The sequence below is a fragment of the Dipodomys merriami genome, unplaced genomic scaffold (assembly GCF_024711535.1).
Source record: "Dipodomys merriami isolate MVZ:Mamm:240054 unplaced genomic scaffold, mDipMer1.0.p SCAF_231, whole genome shotgun sequence".
NCBI classification, from domain to species: Eukaryota; Metazoa; Chordata; class Mammalia; order Rodentia; family Heteromyidae; genus Dipodomys; species Dipodomys merriami.
Window position 1 is genome coordinate 551,079 of NW_027203727.1, and position 27,664 is coordinate 578,742.

The 27,664-nt window shown below is 47.7% G+C and overlaps 1 protein-coding gene across 1 annotated transcript in view; it reads right to left on the reverse strand.

Annotated features, from left to right (window-relative positions):
• Nucleotides 1-14,514, reverse strand: part of LOC138835232 (mucin-2-like) — a 51,869-nt gene extending 37,355 nt beyond the window's left edge. Inside the window, exons 1-13 of the mRNA XM_070033808.1 lie at nt 14,414-14,514; nt 8,844-8,980; nt 6,981-7,116; nt 6,456-6,646; nt 5,942-6,062; nt 5,721-5,812; nt 5,285-5,629; nt 4,959-5,155; nt 4,228-4,363; nt 3,821-3,964; nt 3,344-3,532; nt 1,703-2,161; nt 312-421 (exon numbers count right to left, since the gene is read on the reverse strand). Coding sequence (XP_069889909.1) covers nt 312-421; nt 1,703-2,161; nt 3,344-3,532; nt 3,821-3,964; nt 4,228-4,363; nt 4,959-5,155; nt 5,285-5,629; nt 5,721-5,812; nt 5,942-6,062; nt 6,456-6,646; nt 6,981-7,116; nt 8,844-8,980; nt 14,414-14,514 — 2,358 coding nt within the window. The remainder of the gene's footprint in view (nt 1-311; nt 422-1,702; nt 2,162-3,343; nt 3,533-3,820; nt 3,965-4,227; nt 4,364-4,958; nt 5,156-5,284; nt 5,630-5,720; nt 5,813-5,941; nt 6,063-6,455; nt 6,647-6,980; nt 7,117-8,843; nt 8,981-14,413) is intronic.
• Nucleotides 14,515-27,664: the final 13,150 nt, after the last annotated feature.

Genomic DNA, 27,664 nt, shown 5'->3' on the forward strand with positions numbered 1-27,664 from the left:
TGAGATCTGGGGAGAGTGGACACTGGTACCTGTAAAGTTTGGACACTGATATAAGGGGTGTGTGAACTCTGGGTTGAGGGGAGTATGAACACTTGGCTCTGGGGAATGTGGACAATGGGATCTGGGGATTGTACACTGGGATCTGGGCACTGTACACTGGGCAGGGTGGGCACTGGAATATTTGGAGTCTGGATACTGGGATGTGAGGAGTTTGCACACTGTTTTCTTTGGAGTGTTGACACTTGGATATGGGAAGTGTGGAATCTGGAATTATGGGACTGTGCTCACTGGACTCTGCATTGTGTGGATACAAGGATCTGTGAGGGTACGCCAGGGGATCCATGGCGTTTGGACACTGTGATTTGGAGAGTGTAGACACGGGGATCTGGGAATTGGGCACTGGGATCTATGGAGTTGGAAACTGGAATAGGGAGATTGTGCACACTGGGATCTGGGGAGTGTGAACACTGATCTGGGCAGTGTGGACACTGGAATCTGTGGAGTCTGGATATTGGGATGTAGGGAGTTTGGACATTGTACTCTTTGGGGTGTTAACATTTGGATATGGGGAGCATGGAACCTGGGATCAGAGGAGTGTGCACACTGGACTCTGGGTAGTGTGCTCACTGGGATTTAGCTTGGTGGACACTGAGATCTGAGGAGTGTGGACACTGGGATTGGGAGTGTGTGGACACAGGAATCTGGGATTGTGGACACTGGGATAGCGGGAGTGTGAACAATCAGATTGGGGAGTACGTACCCTGGGAGCGGGGAAATGGGAACACTGGGATTTGTGGTGTGAGGATATTGGCATCTGGGGAGTGTGGACACTGTGATCTGGCCATGTGTGGACACTGGAATCTATGGAATCAGGATATTGCAATATGGGCAGTTTGGACACTGTACTCTTTTGGGTGTTAACATTGGGATATGGGTAGTGTGGAACCTGGGATCAGAGGGGTGTGCACACTGGACTCTGGGTAGAATGCACAATGGGATCTGGGTTGGTGCACGCTGGGATGTGGAGAGTATGGACACAGGAATCTAGGAGTGTGGACAATGGGATCTATGGAGTTTAGAAACTGGAATAGGGGGATTATGCACACTGGGGTCTGGGAAATGTGGACATTGGGATCTGGAGAGTGAGAACATGGAGATCTGGGAGTGTGGACACTGGGATGTGGGGAGTGTGGACGCTTGCAATTGAATAATGTGAACACTGGGATCTTGGGAGTGTGAACACTAGGATCTTGGGATTGTAGACATGGTATCTAGGGAGTGTGGATACTGAGATCTTGTGAGTGGGGACACTTTGATCTTGGGAATGTGGAAACTGATATCTGGGGAGTGTGGATACTGGGATCTGGAATGTGTGGATTCAGGTATCTGGGAGCGGGGATTCTGGGATCAGGCCATTGTAGACACTGGGATAGGTGGAGAGTGCACAGTGGGATCTAGGAAGTATGGACACTGGAGGAGGGGGAGTATTAACTCTGGATATGGGGACTATGAATACTGGGATCTTGGGAATGTGCACATTGAGATCTGGGGAGTGTGGACACTGTAATCTATGGAATCTGGGGTGTGGGGAGTATGGACACTGGGATCTGGGCAGTGTAGACACTGGAATCTATGGATTCTGGATACTGGGATGAGGGGATTTTATACACTGTATTGTCTTTGGAGTTTTGACATGGGATACGGGGAGTGTGGAACCTGGTATTACAGGATTGTGCACACTGAACTCTGGGTAGTATGGACACTGGGATCTGGGTGAGTGGGCAATGGGATCTGGGGAGTTTTGACACTGTGATCTGGAAAGTGTTGACACGGGGGTCTGGGAGTGTGGACAGTGGCATCTGGGTAGTGTGGACACTGTTTTCTGGGGAGTATGGACACTGGGCTCTGGAGAGTGTGGACACAGAAATCTGGGGAGTGTGGACACTGGTCCCTGTGGAGTGTGAACAATGATATCTGGGAAGTGTGGACACTGGGATCTGGGGAGTGTGGATACTGATATCTGGAGAGTGTGGACTCAGGGATCTGGAGGTGTGGATACTGGGATCTTGGGAGTATGGACACTGGTATAAGGGAGTGTGCACACTGGGATCCTGGGAGTGGAGTGTGGACACTGGGAACAGTGGACTGTGGACACTGGGATCTGGAGAATGTGGACACTGGGATCTTGAGAATGAGGACACTTGGATTTGGGTAGTGTGAATCCTAGAATGTTGGCAGTGTAGACACCGGCCTCTATGAATTGTGGACACTGGGATCTGGAGAGTTTGGACATTGGTATCTGGGGAGTGTGGGCACTGGAACTTGTACATTGTGAACACTGGGTTATTGGGAGTAAGAACATTGGACTCTGCTGAGTGTGGACACTGTGCTCTCTGGGGTATGGACACTGTGCTCTGTGGGGTGTGGACACTGGCATCTGGGGAGCCTTCACACTGCACTCTGGGGAGTGTTGATTCTGGATCTGGGCAGTTTGGACAGTGGAATCTATGGACTCTGGATACTGGGATGTGGGGAGTTTGGACACTACTCATTGAAGTGTTGACGCTGGGATACGGGGAGTGTGGAACCTGGGATTAGAGAAGTGTGCACACTCGACTGTCGGTAGTGTGCACACCAGGATCTGAGGAGTGTGGACACTGGGATATGGAGAGTGGGGACATGGGGTTCTGGGAGTTTGGACATTAGGATCTGCGGATTCGTACACTGGTGTAGTGGGAGTGTGTACACTAGTATCAGGGGAGTGTGGACATTGGGATCTGGGCAGTGTGGACACTGGGATCTTGCAAATTTGGACACTGGGAAATAGGGACTGTGGACACTGGGATCTTGGAGTGTGGTCAATGTGAATGGAGGAGTGTGGACACTGGGATCTGGGGAGTGTGCACACTGGAGTCTATGGATACAGGGAAGTGGGGAGTTTGGACACTGTAACCTTTGGAGTGTTGTCACTGAGATATGGGGAGTATGGGCCCTGGGAGCTGAGGAGTGTGCACATTGGACTCTGAGTAGTGTGCACCCTGAGATCTGCTTGTTTGGACACTAGGATCTGGGGAGTGAAGACACTGGGATCTCGGGAGTGAGGATATTGGACTCTGAGGAGTGTGCACCCTGGACTCTGAGGAGTGTGCACATTGGGATCAAGGATTGTGGACACTGGGATGCTGAAACTATGGAATCTGGATACTGGGATATGAGGAGTTTCGACGCTCTACTCTTTGGAATGGGGACCATGGGATTTGAGGAGTGTGCACACTGGTCACTGGGTATTGTGAACACTGTGATCTGGGGAGTGTGGACACTGGGATAGGGGGAGTGTGCCCACTTGGATCAGGGTTCTGCAAATACTGGGATCTTGGGAGTGTGGACACTGGGATGGTGTGAGTGTGGACACTGGGATCTGGCAGTGTGGACACTGGGATAAGGGAAATCTGGACACCTGGATCTGGGGAGCATGGACACTGGGATCTGGGGATTGTGAAAACTGGGATCGGGGGAGTGTGAACATTGGGATCTGGGGAGTGTGGACACCAGGATGGGAGGAGTGTGGAGGGTGTATTCTGTGGAGATTGGACACTGGAGTCTGGGGACTGTGCACACTGGGATGTAGGGAGTGTGGACACTGGTATCTGGGAAATGTGGACAATGAACTCTGGGGAGTGTGGACACTGCTCTGTGAGGTGTGGACACTGCGAATTGTGTTGTGTGGACAGTGGGTCTGAGGAAAGTGCACCCTGGGATCCTGGGAGTGTGGACCCTAAGATCAGAGGAGTGTGCACAGTGGACTCAAGGTAGTGTTTACACTGGTATCTGAGCAGTTTGGCCGCTGGGATCTGGGTATTGTGCACATTGGATCTGGAGAGTGTGGACACTTTGCTCTGTGGGTTGTGGCCACTGTCATCTGGGGAGTCTGCACATACACTCTGGGGAGTGTGAACATTGGTATCTGGGGAGTGTGGACACTGTGATTAATGAGGACGCTAAGATATGGGGAATGTGGACACTTGAGTCCATGCACTGTGGACATTGAAGCTTTGGGAATGTGGAGACTGGGACCTAGGGAGAGTAGACACTGAGATCTGGGGAGTGTGGACCCTGGATCTGGGCAGTGTATACACTACAATCTAAGGAGTCTGGTTACTGGGATATGGAGACTTGGGACACTGTACTCTTTGTATTGTTGACACTGGGATATGTGGAGTGTGGAACCTGGGATCTGAGAAGTGGGCACATTGGACTGTTGGTAATGTGCACACTTGGATCTGGGTTGGCAGACACTGGCATCTGAGGAGTGTGGACACTGGGATTGGGAGAGTGTGGGCACAGGAATCTGGGAGTGTGGACACTGGGATAGGGGCAGTGTGAACAATGGGAACTGGGGAGTGTCTACCCTGTGATTGGGGGAATGTGAACACTGGGATGTGTGGTGTGGGGACATTGGCATCTGGGGAGTGTGGACACTGCACTGTGATCTAGGCAGTGTTGAATCTATGGAGTCGGGATATTGGGATGTGGGGAGTTTGGACACTGTACTCTTTTGGATGTTAACATTGGGATATGGGGAGTGTGGAACCTGGGATCAGAGGAATGTGTACACTGGACTCTGGGTAGTGTGCACACTGGGAATTGGGTTGTGTGAACCCAGGGATCTTGGTAGTGTGGACACTGGGTTCAGAAGAGTGAGCACACTGGACTCTGGGTCGTCCAGTGCACACTGAATCTGAGCAGTGTGGACACAGGGATACGGTTAGTTTGAACATTGGATCTGTGGAGTATGGACACTCTAATGGGTGGGGTGTGGACACCGGCATCTGGGGAGTCTGCACACTGAACTCGGTAGTGTGGATAAGGGTATCAGGGGAGTGAAGACACTGTGATTAGTGAGCACACTAAGATCTGGGGAATGTGGACACTTGAGTCCATGGACTGTGGACACTAACGAGTGGGGAGTGTGGACCCTCCTCTGATCCCAGGATCCACACGCCCCATATCCCAGTGTCAACATTCCAAAGAATGCAGTGTCCGAACTCCCCATATCCCAGTATCCACACTGTATAGATTCCAGTGTCCACACTGCCCAAATCCCAATATCCACCGTCAAATGATCCCAGTATCTTGAGAGTGGGGACACTGGGATCTTGGGAATGTGGACACTGATATCTGGGGAGTGTGGATACTGGGATCTGGAAAGTGTATACTGGTGATCTGAAAATGTGGATACTGGGATTAGGGCCATATGGACACTGATTTAGGGAAGTGTGCCCACCGGTATCTGCATAATGTGGACACTGGGATAGGGGGAGTTTTAATTCTGGATCGTGGGAGTATGAACACTGGGAACTTGTGAGTGTGGACATTGAGATCTGGGAAGTGTGGACACTGGAATCTATGGACTCTGGGGTTGGGGAGTATGGACAATGGGATCTTGGCAGTGTGGACACTGGAATCTCTGGATTCTGGAGGCTGGGATGTTGGAAGTTTGGACACTGTACTACTCTTTGGAGTGTTAACACTCGGATATGGGGAGTGTGGACATTAGGATCTGTGAAGTTTGGAGACTGGGATCTGGAGAGTGTGGACACTGGGATCTTGGGAGTGTAGACACTTTGATCTGGGCAATGGGGATCCTAGGCTGTTGGGAGTGTGGACACCAGACTCTGTGAATCGTGGACACTGGGATCTGTCGAGTTTGGAAATGGTACCTGCATAGTGTGGACACTGGGCCTTGTGGATTGTGGACACTGGTACCTTTGGAATAAGAACATTGGATTCTGCTGAGTGTGGACACTGTGATCTATGGAGTGCGGACACTAGGAATTTGGATGTGTGGAAACTGGGTCTGAGGAATGTGCACCCAGGAATCTGTGGAGTGTGGAATCTGGGATCATAGGAGTGTGCACACTGGACTCTGTGTAATGTGTACACTGGAATCTTGGAGGATGAACACTGGATTTGGGGTGTATGGACACTGGGATCTGGGGAGTTTGTACACTGGTATAGGGAGAGTGTGAAAACTGGGATCTGGGGAGTATGAACAATGGGATCTAGGGAGTGTGGTCAATGGGATCTGGGGAGTGGGAACACTGGGATCAGAGGAGAGTGTACACAGGGATCTGTGAGTGTGGACACTGGGACCTGGCGAGTGTGGACACTGAGAGTGTTGCCACTGGGATCAGGAAAATGTGAACCCTAGGATCTGGGAAGTGTGGACACTGGGATCTTGGGAGTGTGGACACTGGGTTCTAGGGAGTGTGGACACTGGAATATTAGGATTGTGGTCACTCGGTTTTTGGGAGTGTGGACACTGGGATCTGGGCAATGTGGATCCTGGGATTTGGGGAATGTGAACACTGGACTCTGTATTGTGCACACTAGGATCTGGGGAGTGTAGACACGTGAAAATGGGAAAGTAGACACCAGATTTGGGAAGTTTGTACACTGATATACGAGGAGTTTGTACACTGGAATCTGGGGAGTGTGGACATTGGATCTGTTGATTGTGTACACTGGGATCATGGGAGTTTGTACAATGGTATATGGGGAGTGTGGACATTGGGATCGGGGGAGTGTGTACACTCGGATCAGGGGAGTGTGTACCCTGGGATCGGGGGAGTATGAACATTGGGATCTGGGGAATATGGACATTGGGATCTAGGGAGTGTGAACACTGGGATCTCGGCAGTGAGGACATTGGACTCTGAGGAATGTGCAACCTGGACTCTGAGGAGTGTGCATATTGGGATCTAGGAGTGTGGCAGGATCTCTGAATCTATGGAGTCTGGACACTAGAATATGAGGAGTTTGGACACTCTATCAACTGGACACTGTGATATGGGGAGTGTGGACCATGGAATTTGAGGTGTGTGCACACTGTTCTCTGGGTAATGTGCACACTGAGATCTGGGAATGTGGACACTGGGATCTGGGGAGTGTGGACACTGGTATAGGGGGAGTGTGCCCACTTGGATCGGGGTTCTGTGAACACTGGGATGTTGGGAGTGTGGACACTGGGAAGTTGGGAGTGTGGACACTGGGATGTTGGGAGTATGGACACTGGGATCTGAGGAATGTTGACACTGGGATCTGGCAGTTTGGACACTGGGATCAGGGAAGTCTGGAAGCTTGGATCTGGGGACTATGAACACTGGAGTCTGGGGAATGTGCACACTGGGACCTAGGGAGAGTGGACACTGATATCTGGGAAATGTACTCTGTGGATTATGGACACTGGGATCTTAGTAGTGAGGACACTGGACTCTGGAGAGTGTGGACACTGCTCTGTGGGGGGGGGTGGACACTGGGAATTGTATTGTGTGGACAGTGGGTCTGAGGAAAGTGCACCCAGGGATCTGGGGAGTGTGGATCCTAAGATCAGAGGAGTGTGCACTCTGGACTGTGGGTAGTGTGTACACTGATATCTGAGCAATGTGGCCACTGGGATCTGGGTATTATGCACATTGTATCTTTGGAGTGTGGACACTGTTCTCTGTGGGGTGTGGCCACTGGCATCTGGGGAGTCTGCACATTGCACTCTGGGAAGTGTGGAAACTGGTATCTGTGGAGTGTGGACACTGTGATTATTGAGGACACTAAGATCTGAGGAATGTGGACACTTGAGTCCATGCACTATAGACATTGAAGAGTGGAGAGTGTGTACACTGGGATCTTGGGAGGATAGACACTGGGATTTAGGCAGTGTGGACACTGGAATCTATGAAGTCTGTACACTGGGATGTGGGGAGTTTGAACACTGTATTCTTTGGAATGTTGACACTGGGATATGGGGAGTGTGGATCCTAGGATTAGAGGAGGGTGCATACTGGATTCTGGGTCATGTGAACACTGGGATGTGGGAGGGTGTGCACTGGGATATGGAGAGGGAGTACACAGGAACCTGGCACTTTGGGCACTGGAATCTTTGGTGTTTGGAAACTAGAATAAGGGGAATGTGCACACTGGGATCTGGAGAGTGAGACCACGGAGATCTGGGAGTGTGGACACTGGGATCTGGGGATTGTGGACACTGGGATCTTGGGAATGTGAACACTAGGATCTTGGGATTGTGGACACTGGGATCAAGGGAGTGTGGACACTGGGATCTTGTAAGTGGGGACACTGGGATATTGAGAATGTGGACACTGATATCTGGCGAGTGTGGGATCTGGAATTGTGGACTCGGGATTCTGGGAGTGTGGACACTGGGGTCAGGGCAGTTTGGACACTGGGATGGGCGAGCATGGACATTGAGACGTGGGGAGTGTGGACACGGGAACCTATGGATTCTGGGGTGTGGGAAATATTGACACAGGGATCTGGGCAGTGTGGACCCTGGAATCTATGGATTCTGGATACTGGGTTGTGGGAAGTTTGGATACTGTATTACTCTTTGGAGTGTTGACACTGGGATATGGTGAGTATGGAACCTGGGATTACAGGAGTGTGCACACTGAACTCTGGGCACTATGGACACTGGGATCTGGGTGGGTGGACAATGGGATTTGGGACATTGGACACTGTGATCAGGAGAGTGTCGTCACTGATGTCTGGGAGTGTGGACACTGGCTTCTGTGTATTGTAGACACTATTTTCTGGGGATTCTGTGTATTGTGGTCACTGGGATATGGGGAGTTTGGACACTGGGATCGGGGGAATGTGTACACTGGGATTGGGGGAGTGTGGACACTGGGTTCTGGGGAGTATGGACACTGGAATCTGGGGAGTGTGGACACTGGGATCTAGGGAATTTGCACACTGGACTCTGGGGAGTGTGAACAATAATATCTGGGAAGTGTGGACACTGGGATCTGTGGAGTGTGGAGACTGACATCTGGAGAGTGTGGACTCGGCATCTGGCAGTGTGGATGCTGGGATCTTGGGAGTGTGGACACTTGGATAAGGGAGTGTGCACACTGGGATCTGGGGATTGTGGACACTGTGATCTGTGGACTGTGGACACTGGGATCTGGAGAGTGTAGATACTGGGATCTTAGGAGTGTGGACACTTGGATCTGGACAATGTGGATCCTAGGATGTTTTGAGTGTAGACACTGGACTCTGTGAATCATGGACACTGGGATCTGGAGAGTGTGGACACTGGTATCTGGGGAGTGGACACTGGACCTTATGAATTGTGGACACTGGGATCTTGGGACTAAGAAAATGGGACTCTGCTGAGTGTAGACACTATGCTCTGTGGGAAGACTTGAAAGCAGTGAAATGTTCTTATGTTGCGATGACTCAGAACGTGATTCTGAGTGTTCCCGGCAGAGGTCATTCGGCTCAACACAACCGTGGAGTATTTAGAGGCTGATATGTCTGTTGCCTTCCATAGAAATGCATGGAAATAGGTCGCGTCCAAAACAACGGATGTCTGGTTCTCAAATCTTCAACATAGTGCTCTTAGTAGATATTCAACTTACTCCTCAGGTTGAGGAGAGTGTAGCGGTAAAAGCTCTAATCAGCAGGACTCAGGTGGGAGGAAGGAGAAGGAGATATTCCCAGTCAGCTGGCAGTCCCCTATGGGGACAAGCCCAACTGAACACAATGTCTGAATGCTTGCAACCGCTGCAGAGCTCTGCAGGCGCAATCGTGCAGCAATACAAACTGAGTAACCTTGCAAAAATTCAGCTGTATAGAAGAAACCATGTAGAATTTAGAAGGCGATATTAACCCGTAACACCTGTAGGCCTACAGGCTGCAAGATTCTGGAATTCTTCCTAAGAAGCTTTGAAAGCAGTGAAATGCTCTTATGTTGTGGTGACTAGGAACCTCATTCTGTGTGTTCCCAGCAGAGGTCATTCGGCTCAACACAACCATGGAGTATTTAGAGATTGATATTTCCGGTGCCGTCCATAGCAATGGATAGCAGAGGTCGCATCCAAAAGAATGGAAAGCTAGTTCTCAAATCCTGAACACAGTGCCCTAAGTAAAGGATCAACCTACTCCTCAGGTTGAGGAGAGTGTAGTGGTAATAGCTCTAATAAGCTGGACTCAGGTGGGAGGAAGGAGAAGGGGATATTCTCAATAAGCTGGCAGCGTCTTACAGGACAAGCACAATTGAACACCACCTCTGAATGCTTGCAACTGCTGCAGAGCTCTGCAGGTGCACTTGTGCAGCAACGCAAACTGAGTAACCTGGCAAAACTTCAGGTGTATAGAAAAATCCATATAGGGTTTAGACGGACATATGAACCTGGAACACCTGTGGTCCTGCCGGCTGCAAGAATCTAGAATTCTTCCTAAGAAGCCTTGAAAGCAGTGAAATACTCTTCTGCTGCAATGATTCAGAACCTCATTCTGAGTGATCCCGGCAGAGCTCATTCGGCTCAACACCACCCTGGAGTATTTAGAGGCTGATATTCCGGTGCCATCCATAGTAATGGATGGACATAGCTCGCATCCAAAACAACAGAAGTCTGGTTTTCAAATCTTCAACTCAGTTCCCTGAGTAGAGGAACAACTTACTACTAAAGTTGAGGAGAGTGTAGCCATAAAAGCTCTAATCAGCAGGAATCAAGTGGGAGGAATGAGAAGCAGATATTCCCAGTGTGCTGGCACCAATTTCGGCAACGAGCACAACAGAGCGCCACATTTGAATGCTTGCAATTCATGCAGAGCGCTGCAGGAGCAATTGTGCAGCAATACAAACTGAGTAACCTTGCTAAACTTCATCTGTGTAGAAGAAACCACATAGGATTTAGAGGGAGATATGAACCCAAAACACCTGAGGGCCTGCTGGCTGCAAGAGTCTGGAATTCTTCCTAAAAAGCATTGAAAGCAGTGAAATGCTCTTATGTTGCCATGACTATGAACCTCATTCTGAGTGTTCACGGCAGAGGCAATTCGGTTCAACACAACCGTGGAGTATTTAGAAGTTGATCTTTCCAGTGCCGTCCATAGCAATGGAAGAACATAGGTCGCATCCAAACAATGGAAGTCTGTTTCTCAAGTCTTCAACACAGTGCTCTAAGTAGAGGTTCAACTTACTGCTCAGCTGGAGGAGAGTGTAGCGGTAAAAGCTGTAATCAGCAGGACTCAGGTGGGAGGAAGGAGAAGCAGATATTCTCAGTCAGCTGGCAGTGTCCTATGGGGACAGGCCCAACTGAACACAACGTCTGAATGCTTGCAACCACTGCAGAGCTCTGCAGGTGCAATCGTGCAGCAATGCAAACTGAGTAACCTTGCAAAACTTCATCTGTGTAGAAGAAACCACATAGGATTTAGAAGGAGATATTAACCCGTAACACCTGTGGGTCTACAGGCTGCAAGAGTCTGGAATTCTTCCTAAGAAGCCTTGAAAGCAGTGAAATGCTCTTATGATGCGGTGACTCAGAGCCTCATTCTGTGTGTTCCAGTAGAGGTCTTTTTCTCCACACAACCATGGAGTATTTAGATGCTGATATTTCCGGTGCCTTCCATAGCAATGGATGGACATAGGTCGCATCCAAAACAACGGAATTCTGGTTCTCAAATCTGCAACACAGTGTCATAAGTAGAGGTTCAACTTACTCCTCAACTTGAAGAGAGTGTAACGTAAAAGCTCTAATCAGCAAGCCTCAGGTGGGAGGAAGGAGAAGCAGATATTCCCCAGTCAGCAGGCAGCATCCTACGGGGACAAGCACAATTGAGTGCCAAGTCTGAATATTTGCAACTGCTGCAAAGCTCTGCAAGCACAAGTGTGCAGCAATGCAAACTGAGAAACCTTGCAAAACTTCAGCTGTGTAGAAGAAACTACGAAGGATTTAACGGAGATATGAACCCGGAACAGCTGTGAGCCAGCTGGTTGCAAGAATCTGTAATACTTCTAAAGAACCCTTGAAAGCAGTGAAATGATCTTATGTTGCGATGACTCAGACCTCATTCTGAGTGTTCCCAGCTGAGGTCATTTGGCTCAACACCAACCTGGAATATTTAGAGGCTGATATTACCAGTGCTGTCCATAGCAGTGGATGGACATAGGTTGTGTCCAAAACAATGAAAGTCTGGTTCCCAAAACTTCAACACAGTGCCCTAAGTAGAGATTCAACTTACTCCTCAGGTTGGGGAGCGTGTAGAAATAAAAGCTCTAATTAGCACGACTGAAGTGGGAGGAACGAGAAGCAGATATTCCCAGTCAGCTGGCAGCATCTACGAGGACAAGCACAACTGAACACCACGTCTGAATGCATGCAACCACTGCAGAGCACAGCAGGTGCAGTTGTACAGCAATGCAAACTGAGTAACCTTGAAAACTTCAGCTGTGTAGAAGAAACCACGTAGGATTTGGAAGGAAATATGAACACGGAACTCCTGTGGACCTGCCTTCTGCAAGAGTCTGGAATTCTTCCTTAAAAGCCTTGAAAGCAGTGAAATGCTCTTATGTTTTGGTGACTCGGAACCTCATTCTGAGTGCTCCTGGCAGAGGTCATTCAGCTCAAAACAACCATGGAGTATTTAGAAGCTGATATTTCCCGTGTTTTCCATAGCCATGGATGGACATAGGTCGCATCCAAAACAACGGAATTCTGGTTCTCAAATCTTCAACACAGTGCCCTAAGTCGAGGTTTAACTTTCTTCTTAGTTTGAGGAGAGTGTATCAGGAAACGCTCTAATAAGCAAGACTCCGGTGGTAGGAAGGAGAAGCAGATATTCCCAGTCAGCAGGTAGAGTCCTATGGGGACAAGCACAACTGAATGCCAAGTCTGAATATTTGCAACCACTGCAAAGTTATGCAGGCACAATTGTGCAGCAATGCAAACTGAGAAACCTTGCAAAACTTCAGATGTGTAGAAGAAACCATGAAGGATTTAACGGAGATATGAACCTGGAACACCTGTGAGCCTGCCAACTGCAAGAATCTGGAATACTTCTAAAGAACCCTTGAAAGCAGTGAAATGCTCTTATGTTGCGATAACTCAGACCTCATTCTGAGTGTTCCCGGCAGAGGTCAATTGGCTCAACACCACCCTGGAATATTTAGAGGCTGATATTACTGGTGCTGTCCATAGCAATGGATGGACATAGGTCGTGTCCAAAACAACAGAAATCTGGTTCTCAAAACTTCAACACAGTGCCCTAAGTAGAGATTCAACTTACTCCTCAGGTTGGGGAGTGTGTAGAGATAAAAACTCTAATTAGCAGGACTCAGGTGGGAGGAATGAGAAGCGGATATTCCCAGTCAGCTGGCAGCGTCCTACTGATAAAAGAACAACTGAAAGCCAAGTCTGAATGCTTGCAACCGCAGCAGAGCTCTGCAGGTGCAATTATAAGCAATGCACACTGAGTAACCTTGCAAAACTTCAGGTGTGTAGAAGAAAACACATAGGATTTAGAAGGAGTTATGAACCCGGAACAACTGTGGCCCTGCTGGCTGCAAGAATCTGGAATTCTTCTTAAGAAGCCTTGAAAGCAGTGAAATGCTCTTATGTTGTGATGAATTGGAACCTCATTCTGTGTGTTCCCAGCAGAGCTCATTCGGCTCAACACAACCATGGAGTATTTAGACGTTAATATTTCTGGTGCCGTTCATAGGTATGGATGGACATAAGTCGCATCCAAAACAACAGAAGTCTGGTTCTCAAATCTTCAACACAGTGCACTAAGTAGAGGTTCAAATTACTTCTCAGGTTGCAGAGAGTATAGGTGTAAAAGCTCTAATCAGCAGGACTCAGGTGGGAGGAACAAGAAGGGGATATTCCCAGTAAGCTGGCAGCGTCTTACGAGGACAAGCACAACTAAAGAGCACCTCTGAATACTTGCAACTGCTGCAGAGCTCTGGAGGTGCAATTGTACAGCAATGCAAACTGAGTAACCTTGTAAATCTTCAGGTGTGTAGAAGAAACCATATAGGGTTTAGGCAAACATATGAATCCGGAACACCTGTGCGCCATCCGGCTGCAAGAATCTGGAATTCTTTCTAAGAAGCATTGAAAGCTCTTCTGCTGCGATGATTCAGAACCTCATTCTGAGTGTTCCCAGCAGAAGTCATTCGGCTCAACACCACCCTGGATTACTTAAAGGCTGACAATTGGGGTGCCATCCATAGCAATGGATGGAAATATCTCGCGTCCAATCAATGGAAGTCTGGTTCTAAAACCTTCAACTCAGTGCCCTGAGTAGAGGATCAACTTACTCCTCAGGTTGAGGAGAGTGTATCAGTAAAAGCTCTAATCAGCAGGAGTCAGGTGGGAGGAATGAGAAATGGATACTCCCAGTAATTTGCAATAGTCTATATCAGCCTCTAAATACGGTTGTGTTGAGCCGAATGACCTCTGCCGGGAACACTCAGAATAAGGTTCTGAGTCATCACAACATAAGAGCATTTCATTGCTTTCAAGGCTTCTCAGGAAGTTTTCCAGATTCTTGTGGCCGGCAGGCCCCCAGGTGTTACAGGTTAATATCTCCTTCTAAATCCTACATGGTTTCTTCTACACCCTGAAGTTTAGCAAGGTTCATCATTTTGCATTGCTTCACAATTGTGCCTGCAGAGATCTGCTGCAGTTGCAAGCATTCAGGCATAGCAGTCAGTTGTGTTGGTACCAGTACAACACTGCCATCTGACTGGGAGCATGCACTTCCTGTTCCTCCCACCTGTGTCCTGCTGATTACAACTTTTACCGCTACACTCTCCTCAACCTGAGGAGTAAGGTGAACCTCTCCTTATGACACGGTGTTGAACATTTGAGAACCAGATTTCTGTTGTTTGCAACACGAACTTTGTCCATCCATTGCAATGGACGGCACCGGAACTATCAGTCTCTAAAAGCTCCACCGTTGTGTTGAGCCAAATGACCTCTGCTGAGAACACACCAAATGAGGCTCTGAGTCATCACAACATAACAGCATTTCCTAGCTTTCAAAGCTTCTTAGGAAGAATTGGAAAGGTTACTCAGTTTGCATTGCTGCACAATTGTGCCTGCAGAGCTCTGCAGTGGTTGCAAGCATTCAGTGGCAGCCAGTTGGGCTTCTCCCCGTAGGAAGCTGGCAGATGACTGGGAATATTCACTTCCCAATCCTCCCACTGGAGTCCTCCTGATTACAGCTTTTACCAGTACAATCTCCTCACCCTGAGGTATAAGTTGAACCTCTATTTATGGCACTGTGTTGAAGATTTGAAAACCAGACCTCAGTTGTTTGGGATGCAATCTATGTCCATGCAATTCTATGGATGGCCCCGGAAATATCAGCCTATAAATATTCCATCGTTGTGTTGAGCCGAATGACCTCTGACAGCAAAACTCAGAATGAACTTCTGAGTCATTGCAACATAAGAGCATTTCACTGCTTTCAAGGTTTCTTAGGAAGAATGCCAGATTCTTGCTGCCGGTAGGCCCCCCAGGTGTTCCAGGTAAATATCTCCTTGTAAATCCTATGTGGTTTTTTCTACCCCCCTGAAGTTTGGCAAGGATGCTGAGTTTGCATTGCTGCACGATTGCACCTGCAGTACTCTGCATCAGTTGCAAGCATTCAGACCTGGCAGCCAGTTCTGGTTCTCCCTGTAGGACACTGCCAGCTGAATGGGAATATCGTCTTCTTGTTCCTCGCACCTGAGTCCTCTTGCATACAGCTATTACTGCTATACTCGCCTCAACTTGAGGAGGAAGTTGAACTTCTACTTATGGCACTGTGTTGAAGATTTGAGAACCAGACTTCCATTGTTTAGGACGCGACCTATGTCCATCCATTGCTATGGATGGCAGCGAAACATCAGCCTCTAAATGCTCCATGGTATTATTGAGCCGAATAACTTCTGCCGGGACAGAATGAGGTCCTGAGTCATCACAATATAGAGCATTTCACGACTTTCTAGGCTTCTTAAGAAGAATGCCAGATTGTTGCGGGTGGCAGGCACCCCAGGCATTCCGGGTTAATATCTCCTTCTAAATCTTACTTGATTTCTTCTACACCCCTGAAGTTTGGCGAGGTTACTCAGTTTGCATTGCTGCACACTTGTGCCTGCAGAGCTCTGCAGCAGTTGCAAGCATTCAGATGTGTCAGCAAGTTGTGCTTGTCCCCGTAGGATGCTGCAAGTTAACTGGGAATAACCGCTTCCAGTTCCTCCCACCTGAGTCCTGCTGAATAGAGCTTTTACCATTACACTCTCCTCAACCTGAGGAGGAAGTTGTACCTACACTTATGGCACTGTGTTGAAGATTTAACAACCAGTCTTCAGTTGTTTGGGATGCAACCTATGTCCATCCATTGGTATAGACAGAAACGGAAATATCAGTCCTTCATTGGTCCACGGTTGTGTTAGGCCAAATTAGCTCTGCCAGGAGCACTCAGAATGACGTTCTGAGTCATCATAACATAAGAGCATTTCACTGCTTTCAAGGCTTTTTAGGAAGAATGCCAGAGTCTTGCGACCGGAAGGACCAGACGTGTTCCAGGTAAATATCTCCTTGTACATCAGACGTGGTTTCTTTTATATCCCTGAAGTTTGGCAAGGTTATTCAGTTTGCATTGCTTCACAATTGCACCTGCAGAGCTCTTCATCGGTTGCAAGCATTCAGACTTGGCAGCCAGTTTTGCTTGTCCCCGTAGGACACTGCCAGCTGACTGATAATATCCACTTCCAGTTCATCCCACCTGAGTCCTGCTGATTATAGCTTTTACCCTTACACTCCCCTCAACCTGAGAAGGAAGTTGTACCTCTACTTATGGCATTGTGTTGAAGATTTGACAACAAGTCTTCCATTGTATGTGATGCGACGTATGTCCATCCATTGGTATGGACGGCAATGGAAATATCAGCCTTAATTGGTCCACAGTTGTGTTAAGCCAATGTACCTCTGACGTGAGCACTCAGAATGAGGTTCTGAGTCATGGCAAAATAAGAGCATTTCACTGCTTTCAAGGCTTTTTAGGAAGAATGCCAGATTCTTATTGCCGGAATGCCCAGATGTGTTCCGGGTAAATATCTCCTTGTAAATCTGACGTGGTTTCTTTTATACCCCTGAAGTTTGGCAAGGTTATTCAGTATGAATTGCTGCACAATTGCACCTGCAGAGCTCTTCAGAGGTTGCAAGCATTGAGACTTGCCAGCCAGTTGTGCTTGTCCCCATAGGACACTGCCAGCTGACTGATAATATCTGCTTCCAGTTCCTCCCACCTGAATCCTGCTGATTACAGCTTTAACGGCTACACTCTCCTCAAGCTGAGGACTAAGTTGAACCTCTACTTATGGCACTGTGTTGAGATTCTAGAAACAGACTTCCGTTGTATGGGATGCAACCTATATCCATGCATTGCTATGGATGGCACAGGAAATATTAACCTCTAAATACTCCAGGGTTGTGTTGAGCCAAATGACGTCTGCCAGGAATACTCAGAAGGAGGTTCCGAGTCATTGCAACATAAGATCATTTCTCTGCTTTCAAGACTTCTTAGGAAGAATTCCAGATTCTTGGGGCCATCAGACTCCCAAGTGTTCCGTGATAATATCTACTTGAAAATCCTACGTGGTTTCTTCTACATCCCTGAAGTTTGGCAAGGTTACTCATTTTGATCTCCTGCACAATTGTGCCTACAGAGCTATGCAGCTATTGCAAGCATTCAGAGGTGTCAGCCAGTTGGGCTTGTCCCTGTTGGACACTGCCAGCTGACTGGGAATATCCACTTCACGTTCTTCCCAACTGAATCCTGCTGATTACAGCATTTAGAGCTACATTCTCCTCAACCTGAGGAGTAAGTTAAACCTCTGCTTATGGTACTGTGTTGAAGATTTCAGAACCAGTCTTTCCTTGTTTGAGATGCAACTTTTGTTTATCAATTGCTATGGATGGAACCGGAAATAGCAGGCTCTAAATAATCCATGGTTGTGCTGAGTCGAATGAACTCTGCCAGGAACACTCAAAATCAGGTTCTGAGTAATTGGAATATAAAATCATTTCACTGCTGTCAAGGCTTCTTAGGAAGTATTCCAGATCCTTGCATCTGGCAGCCCCCATGGGTTCTGGGTTAATATCTCCTGGTAAATCCTACATGTTTTCTTCTATACCCCTGAAGTTTGGCAAGATTACTCAGTTTGCATTGCTGCACAATTGTGCCTGCAGAGCTTTGCAGCGTTTGCAAGCATTCACACATGGCAACAAGTTGTGCTTGTCCCCGTTGGACACTGCCAGCTGACTGAGAATATGTGCTTCCCGGTCCTCCCAACTGTGTCCTGCTGATTACAGCACAATTGCGCCTGCAGAGCTCTGCAAAGGTTGCAAGCATTCAGATGTGCCAGCTGGTTGTGATTGTCCTGGTAGGACACTGCCAGCAGACTGGGAAGATCGGCTTCTGGTACCTCCCACCTGAGTCCTGCCTATGTCCATCCATTGCTATGGAAGGCACCAGAAATATCAGCCACTAAAATCTCCAAGGCTGTGTTGAGCCAAATGAACTCTGCCGGAAATACTTGGAATGAGGTTCTGAGTCAACACAACATGAAAGCATTTCACTGCTCTCAAGGCTTCTTAGGAAGAATTCCAGATCCTTGCAGCCGGCAGGCCCTCAGGGGTTCCAAGTTAATATCTTCTTTTAAATCCTCCATGGTTTCTTCTACAGGCCTGAAGTTTGGCAAGATTACTCAGATTGCATTGCTTTCCACTTGCGCCTGCAGAGCTCTGCAGCGGTTGCAAGCATTCAGAAGTGGCAGCCAGTTGTGCTAGTCCTGGTAGGACGTTGCCAGCTGACTGGGAAAATCCGGTTCCCGTTCCTCCCACCTGAGTCCTGCTGATTACAGCTTTTACTACACTCTCCTCAACCTGATGAGTAGGTTGAACCTCTACTTTTGGCACTGTTTTAAGATTTGAGAACCAGTCCTCAGTTGTTTGGGATGCAACCTATGTCCAACCATTGCTGTGGACAGCACAGGCGATATCAGCCTCTAAATACTCTATGGTAGTGTTGATCGGAATGAACTCTGCTGGGAACACTCAGAATGAGGTTCTGAGTCATCACAACATAAGAGCATTTCACTGCTTTCAAGGCTTCTTAGGAAGAATTCCAGATGCTTGCAGTCAGCAGGCCCCCAGGGGTTCTGGTGAATATCTTCTTGTAAATCCTCCGTGGTATCTTCTATATGCCTGAAGTTTGGCAAGGGTACTCAGATTGCATTGCTTTCCACTTGCGCCTGCAGAGCTCTACAGCGGTTGCAAGAATGCAGACATGGCAGCCAGTTGTGCTTATCCCCTTAGGATGCTGCCAGCTGACTGGTCGTATCCATTTCCCATTCCTCCCCCCTGAGTCCTGCTGATTAGAGCTTTTATGGCTACATTCTTCTCAACCTGAGGAGTAAGTTGAAACTCTACTTATCACTTTGTGTTGAAGAGTTGAGAACCAGACCTCAGATGTTTGGGACGGGACCTATGTCCATACATTGCTATGGACGGCACCGGAAATATCAGCCTCTAAATACTCCAGGGTTGTGTTGAGCTGAATGACCTATTCCGCGAACACTCCTAAGAGCACTTCACTGCTTTTAAGGCTTCTCAGGAGTAATTCCAGATACTTGCAGCTGGCATGCCCCTAGGTGGTCCGGGTTAAGGTCTCCTTGTAAATCCTCCGTGTTTTCTTCTGCACCCCTGAAATTTGGCAAGGTTACTCAGTTTGCATTGCTGCACAATTGCGCCTGAAGAGCACTGCAGTGTTTACAAGCATTCAGAGTTGGCAGCTAGTTGTGCTTGTCCCTGCAGGATGCTTCCAGATGACTGGGAATATCTGCTTCCTGTTCTTCCCACCAGATTCCTGCTTATTACACCTTTTCCAGCTTTACTCTCCTCAACGTAAGGAGTAAGTTGAACCTGTACCTATGGCACTGTGATGAAGATTTGAGAACCAGACCTCAGTTTTTTCGGACTCGACCTTTGTCCATCCATTGCTATGAACGGCACCGGAAATATCAGCCTCTAAATAGTCCAAAGTTGTCTTAAGCCGAATGACGTCTGCCTGGAACACAAAGAATGAGGTTCTGAGTCATCACAGCATTTCAGTGCTTTCAAGGCTTCTTAGGAAGAATTCCAGATTCTTGCAGCTGACAGGCCTCCAGGTGTTCCAGGTTAATATCTCCTCGTAAATCCATCATGGTTTCTTCTACACCCATGAGGTTTGGCAAGGTTACTCAGATTGCATTGCTGCACAATTGCGCCTGCAGAGCTCTGCAGCGGTTGCAAGAATTCAGATGTGGCAGTCAGTTTTGCTTGTCTCCGTAGGTCACTGCCAGCTGACTAGGAAGATCCGCTTCGGGTACCTTCCACGTGAGTCCGGCTGATTATAGCTTTTACAGCTACACTCTCCTCAACCTGAAGAGTAAGGTGGACCTCTACTTATGGCACTGTGTCAAAGATTTGAGAACCAGACCTCAGTTGTTTGGGACGCGACCTATGTCCATCCATTGGTATGGACAGCACGGGAAATATCACCCGCTAAATACTCCACGGTAGTTTTGAGCTGAATGACCTCTGCCGGGAACTCTCAGAATGAGGTTCTGAGTCATCACAGCATTTCAGTGCTTTCAAGGCTTCTTAGGAAGAATTCCAGATTCTTGCAGCTGACAGGCCTCCAGGTGTTCCGGGTTAATATCTCCTCATAAATCCATCATGGTTTCTTCTACACCCATGAAGTTTGGCAAGGTTACTCAGATTGCATTGCTGCACAATTGCGCCTGCAGAGCTCTGCAGCGATTGCAAGCATTCAGAGGTGCCAGCCAGTTGTGCTTGTCCTCTAGGGCTCTGCCAGCTGACTGGGAAGATCTGCTTCGGGTACCTCACACCTGAGTCCTGCTGATTACAGCTTATATGGCTACTCGCTCCTCAACCTGAAGAGTAAGTTGAACCTCTACTTATGGGCAGTGTTGAAGATTTGAGAACCAGACCTCAGTTGTTTGGGACAAGACCTAAGTCTATCCATTGCTCTGGAAGGCACCAGAAATGTCACCTCTTAAATACTCCAAGGTAGTGTTGAGCTGAATGACCTCTGCTGGGAACTATCAGAATGAGGTTCTGAGCCATCGCAACATAAGAGCATCTCATTGCTTTCAGGACTTTCTAGGAGAATTCCAGATTCTTGAGGCCCAGGTGTTTTGGGTTAATATCTCCTTGCAAATCTTACGTGGTTTCTTCTACACTCCTGAAGTTTGGCAAGGTTACTCAGTTTGCATTGCTGCACAATTGTGATTGTAGAGCTCTGAAGTGCTTGCAAGCATTCAGACATGGCAGCCGTTTATGCTTGTCTTCATAGGACACTGCCAGCTGACTGGGAACATCCGTTTCCCATTCTTCCCACCTGAGTTCTACTGATTACAGCTTTTACAGCTACACTCTCCTTACCTGAGGAGTAAGTTGAACCTCTACCTATGGCCCTGTATTGAAGATTTGAGAACCAGACCTCAGGTGTTTGGGAGGCAATCTTTGCCTCTCCATTGCTATAGACAGCCCAGAAATATCAGCCTCTAAATATTCCACGGTTGTGTTGAGCCGAATGACCTCTGCCTGGAACACTCAGAATGAGGTTCTGAGAAATTGCAACATTAGAGCATTTCACTGTTTTCAAGGCTTCTTAGGAAGAATTCCAGATTCTTACGGACGGCAGGCCTCCTGTTGTTCTGGGTTAATATCTCCTTGTAAATCCTCTCTTTTTCCTTGTACACCCCTGAAGTTTGGTAAGGTTACTCAGTTTGTGTTGCTGCACAAGTGTGCCTGCAGGCTTCTGCAACAGTTTCAAGCATTCAGACGTGTCAGCCAGTTGTACTTGTCACCGTAGGATGCTAACAGCTGACTGGGAAGATCCGCTTAGCATACCTCCCACCTGTGTCTGGTTGATTACAGCTTTTACCGCTACACTCTCCTCAACCTGAGGGATAAGTTGAACCTCTACTTATGGCACTGTGTTGAAAATTTGAGAACCAGACTTTAGTTGATAGGGACGCATCCTATGTCGATCCATTGCTATGGATGGCACCACAAATACCAGACTCTAATTAGTCCACATTTTTGTTGAGCCGAATGACCTCTGCCGAGAACACTCAGATTAAGGTTCTGAGTCATGGTAACATAAGAGAATTTCAGTGCTTTCAAAGGTTCCTAGGAAGAATTCCAGATTCTTGCAGCTGGAAGGCCCCAGGTGTTCTGAGTTAATATCTCCTTGTAAATCCTACCTGGTTTCTTATACACCCCTGAAGTTTGGCAAGGTGACTCAGTTTGCATTGCTGCACAATTGTACCTGCAGAGCTCTGCAGTGGTTGCAAGCATTCAGATGTGGCAGCCACTTGTGCTTGTTCAGGTGGACACTGCCAGCTGACTGGGAATATCTGCTTCCGGTTCTTCCCAACTGAGTCCTGCTAATTACACCTTTTACGGCTACACTCTCCTCAACCTGAGGAGTAAGTTCAACCTCCACTTATGGCACAGTGTTGAAGATTTAAGAACCAGAACTCTGTTGTTTGGGACATGACCTATGTCCATCCATTGCTATGGACATCACTGGAAATATCAGCCTCTAAATACTCCATGACCACTGCCGGGAACACTCAGCATGAGGTTCTGAGTCATCACAACATAAGAGCATTTCACAGCTTTCAAGGCTTCTTAGGAAGAATTCCATGTTCTTGCGGCCAGCAGACCTCCAGGTATTCCGGGTTAATATCTTTTTATAAATCCTCCGAGGTTTCTTCTATACCCTGGAAGCTTGGCAAGGATACTCATTTTGCATTGCTGTACAATTGCGCCTGTAGAGCTCTGCAGTAGTTGCAAGCATTCAGACATGGCAGCCGGTTGTGCTTGAACCCAAAGGATGCTGCCAACTGACTGGGAATGTCTGTTTCCCATTCTTCTCATCAGAGTCCTGCAGATTACAACTACACTCTCTTTAACCTGAGGAGTAATTTGAACTTATATTTATGGCACTGTGTTGAAAATGTGAGAACCAGACCTCAGTTGTTTGGGACGCAACCTATGTCCATCCATTACTATGGACAGCACCGGAAATATCAGCCTCTAAAAACTCCACTGTTGAAAAGGGGGGACCAAGATGGTGACGGGGCAGTAGGGAAACGCCACAGCTCTCCCCAACCAAAAAGAGAGTTCGAGTTCCAATGCTCATTTCCCCAAGAGACTTACAACAACAAAAAGATGAACATTCAGAGAAAAAACGAGGTGGAAAATAACAAAAAAAAGAAAGAGAGGAAAAGAAGAATTTCAGAACAGAAGAGTGAAGACCCCTCCCCCAACCTTTACTGGCCGCTCGGCAGTGCGCCAAGCCGCCAGCCAGTTGGCCCGGCGGGGGCTGCCGGAGCCCCAGATACACAGGGGGCCGCCTGCAGATCACCCACCTGAGGTACCGGCTTGCAGAACAACTGATCGCCAGGAACAGAGAAACCTACAAGCCGGGAGTCTCCACGAGGATCCCACCCCCACCCATCACTCCCCACCCGAGCAGAGAGGCTCCATCCCGCCAAAGCTGCCCGGCACCAGCAACTCGACAAAGGGACCTGTCTGCAGATCACCCGCACAGAGGCTGCCTGAGGTTACCAGACCCACCCAATAGCGATCGCAATAACCTGCGGGGGGCCGTCCGGGTCCCAGAGGCAAAGGGGGCTGCCTGCAGATCACCCGCGCCTGAGGCACCGGACCTGCCCGATCGCCAACGCAATGACCCGGCGGGGCCGCCCAGGTCCCAGAGGCACAGGGGGCTGCCTGCAGACCACCCGAGCAGAAGCCGCCTAAAGCACTGCCATCAGACCCACCGGATCTCTACAACCAGCGAAGAAGCCGCCTGAGCGTGGACACTGTGGACCCGACAGCTTCGATAGAGGCAGAGACAGAAAAGAATCACACAGAGCCACCACCGCCCAACCCAGCCCGCAATCACCCCAACTGAACTCGGATTGCAACAACAACTGATGATCTACACCACACAGAAACAACCAGCTCCAGGGTGAGTACCCCACAGGGGACAGTGTATCCCTCGAGGGAGACCAGAGCTGGAGGGAATCCCCAGACCCTGACCTAGACTCCCTACCCCAACATCCGGATCACAGAACCCACTAAAACTGGGAACTGTTTGAGAGCTCCACCAGCCCATGGAGCACACTCTGCTGGCCAGGCCAGAGCAAGAGTGCCCCTGGAAGGGAGCTTAAATGCCCAATCCAGGAACAACCCCCCTGGGTCAAGACTACCAACAGTAGAAGAAATTTGAACTGTGTCCCCCAGGCTGCATAACCTAGGTGGTATACACATCAGCACAGGCCTAATGAGCGCGCTCCAGGCTGCATGACCTAGGTGGTATACACATCGGCACAGGCCTAACGAGCGCGCCCCAGGCTGGGGCCAGAACCAGGCCCGGGGATCGGGCGCCTGAACACAACCAACTCCTCCCAACTGAAGTAAAAAGCTGAGCATACGCCTCAACAGAGGGGAGAAAAACAGGGAACAGCACTCCCCGGGAAGCACGCCTGTGACAACAAAAGACCTGGAGTCTCAGGACAAGAGAAGCCCAAACCCCACCAAAACTCCACCCATATACCCTAGGCTGGAAATTGGGCAACACAGGCTGCCAGCACCTGATAGTAAGCAGGAGCTCAGGCGGATAAAGCGGCTCAGCAGTAGAGTGAGAGTCTTGGATGTATGAGGCCCTGGATCTGATTCCTCAGCATCACAAAAGCAAAAAGGGTCAGAAGTGGTGCTCTGGCTCAAATGGTAGGGTGCCAGCCTTGAGTTGAAGAGCTTAGGGACAGCACCCAAACCTAGAGTTCAAGCCCACAACCAGCCCAAAACATACAAACAAACAAAAACACACCAGGAGCCCATAGCAGACTCCAGTATTTGGGAGAGTGCATCCAGAGCATCTGATCTTCCCAAGAGCACCCATAGGAGCAAACACAAGCAGTCTAGGCTGCTCAACCCTTCCAAAGGTGGGAATTGCCAGCAATCTACAGCAGAGAGCTGAGAATCCTAAGTAGGTCAGAATAGCAGCTGGAAATAGGCTCCCAACAGAACACGGATCAGGCACAGACTCTCTCTACCAATACAGAATTAGCAACCAAGCAAAGAGAGACACACCAAAACAAAATTGCAGAGCAGTCTCCTGAACTCCCATGCGAAAATCACAGAGAAAAATCACAATGTTTACCACCACCCAGGACAGCAAGCTCACCTCAAAAGCCAGCAGCCACGCAGGGGAGAGCCCCAGTGGGAGCAAAGCAGGAATGGAAGACAAAAGCTACATCCAAGGGTTGCTGGAGGCAATGACTCAAGAAATAAAGTGAGAAATTGATCAGAAATTGAAAGAGCACAAGGATGAACTATCAAAAGAGATACAGGATATCAAACAAGAGTTGGATGCAAAAATAGAAGCTGCACAAACCTCAGTAAGAAGTGAGATAAACGCCAAATTAGAGGTAATGCATACCTCATTGAGAGGTGAGATCAGTACTCTGAGAACCAACATTGAATCCATAAAGGGATCCATTTCCTCCATGCAAACCACAATAGAAGCCACGGTCAACAGAGTGAATGAAATGGAAGGTAGAGTGTCAGATACAGAAGACAGAATACACCAACTGGACCAAAAAGTGACAGATATGGAAAAATCACTCAAATTAAACCAAAGGGAAATTCAAGAGCAAGCAGATAATGCTAAGAAATTTAACCTTCGCATAATCGGAGTGGATGAAGGTGAGGAATTCCAGAGCAAGGGAATGCAACACCTATTTATTAAGATAATCAGCGAAAATTTTCCCCACCTCAAAAACGACCATCTTAACTACATCACAAAAGCTTATCGAACACCCAACAAGCAAGACCCCAGGAGAAACACTTCTAGACACATTATAGCAAAAATGATAGATCTGAATAATAAGGAAACAATCCTGCATGCAGCAAAAATGAAGAAGGAGCTATACTACAACGGGAAAAAAAATTAGAATCACTGCAGATCTCTCCACACAAACAATGAATGCATCATACGAGCCCTGAAAGCCAATAAATGCCAACCCAGACTGATATATCCGGCAAAGCTAGCATTCACATTCGATGGAGAACTGAAAACTTTTAATAGCAAAGAAAAACTAAATGAATACATAAACATTAAGCCAGCACTACAAAGAATTCTAAGAGGGGGGACACAACCTGAAGAAAGCAACCAGGAATTGGGACCTGCCCCAAACAGGCATTACTCAAAGTCCAACTGAGCAAGCACAGGAGAAAAGGAAAGAAGAAAAACTTAGGAAAACGGAATGGCAGGGACAACAATGCATCTCTCTATACTTTCTCTTAATATAAATGGGCTGAATTCGCCAATTAAAAGAAAACGAACTGAGGACTGGATCAGAAAACAAAACCCATCCATCTGTTGCCTTCAGGAGACCCACCTCTCAGCCAAACATACAAACAAACTCAGAGTGAAGGGGTGGAAAAGGATCTACCAATCAAATGCCCCCAGTAAGAAAGCAGGTGTAGCTATCCTGATATCTGACAAAATAAACTTTTCATTAAAATCAATACAGAAAGACAAGGACGGACACTACATTGTAATACAGGGAACAATCCAAGAGGAGGATATAACCATCATCAACTTATATGCCCCAAATATTGGTGCACCCAGATACGTTAAACAAATGCTCTCAAAGTTACAGAATAAAATAGATCCCAATACGATAATACTAGGAGACTTTAACACACCACTCTCACCAAAGGACAGGTCTACCAACCAGAGGATTGGCAAAGAAGCTACCGAATTAAGTGAGGCCATACTTCAAGCGGAATTAACTGACATCTACCGAGTATTTCACCCTAAAACAACACAGTACACATTCTTCTCAGCAGCTCATGGAACTTTCTCCAAAATAGACCATATCATAGTTCATGCAAGGAACTTAAGCAAATACAAAGGGATCGACATAATCCCCTGTATCCTATCTGACCACAGTGGAATCAAGCTAGCTCTCAATAACAAAGCATACCTCAGAAATTTCTCTAATACATGGAAATTGAACAGCACACTCCTTAACAATGCCTGGGTAAAGGAAGAGATCAGAGAAGAAATAAAGCATTTCCTACAACTCAATGAAAATGAAAACACCTCACAAAGAAACTTGTGGGACACAGCAAAAGCAGTCCTGAGGGGCAAATTTATTGCCCTCAATGCCCACATCAAGAGAATGGAGACAGACCAAGTAAATAATCTCATGTTGCAATTAAAACAGCTGGAAAAACAAGAAAAAATGGGACCTAAAGTTACTAGACGAAGCCAGATAACCAAATTAAGAGCAGAGATTAACCAATTAGAAAATCAGAAAACCATAACCAAAATAAACCAAACAAAAAGCTGGTTCTTTGAAAAAATAAACAAAATTGATGGTCCATTGGCTAGATTAATTAAAAAAAGAAGAGAGGAAACCCATATTAATAGGATTAGGGATGCCACGGGAAACATCACAACACGTACCCAAGATATCCAAACAATTTCTGACAGACTACTTTCAAAAGCTATACTCTCAAAAGGAAGAAAATCTGGCAGAAATGGATGCATTTTTAGAGAAATACAAGTTGCCCAAACTGAGCAAAGAAGAAGTTAACCAATTAAATAAGCCAATATCCTATAACGAGATACAGGAAGCTATTAAAGTCTTCCAACAAAAAAAAGCCCAGGACCAGATGGATTTACAGCAGAATTTTATAAGACCTTT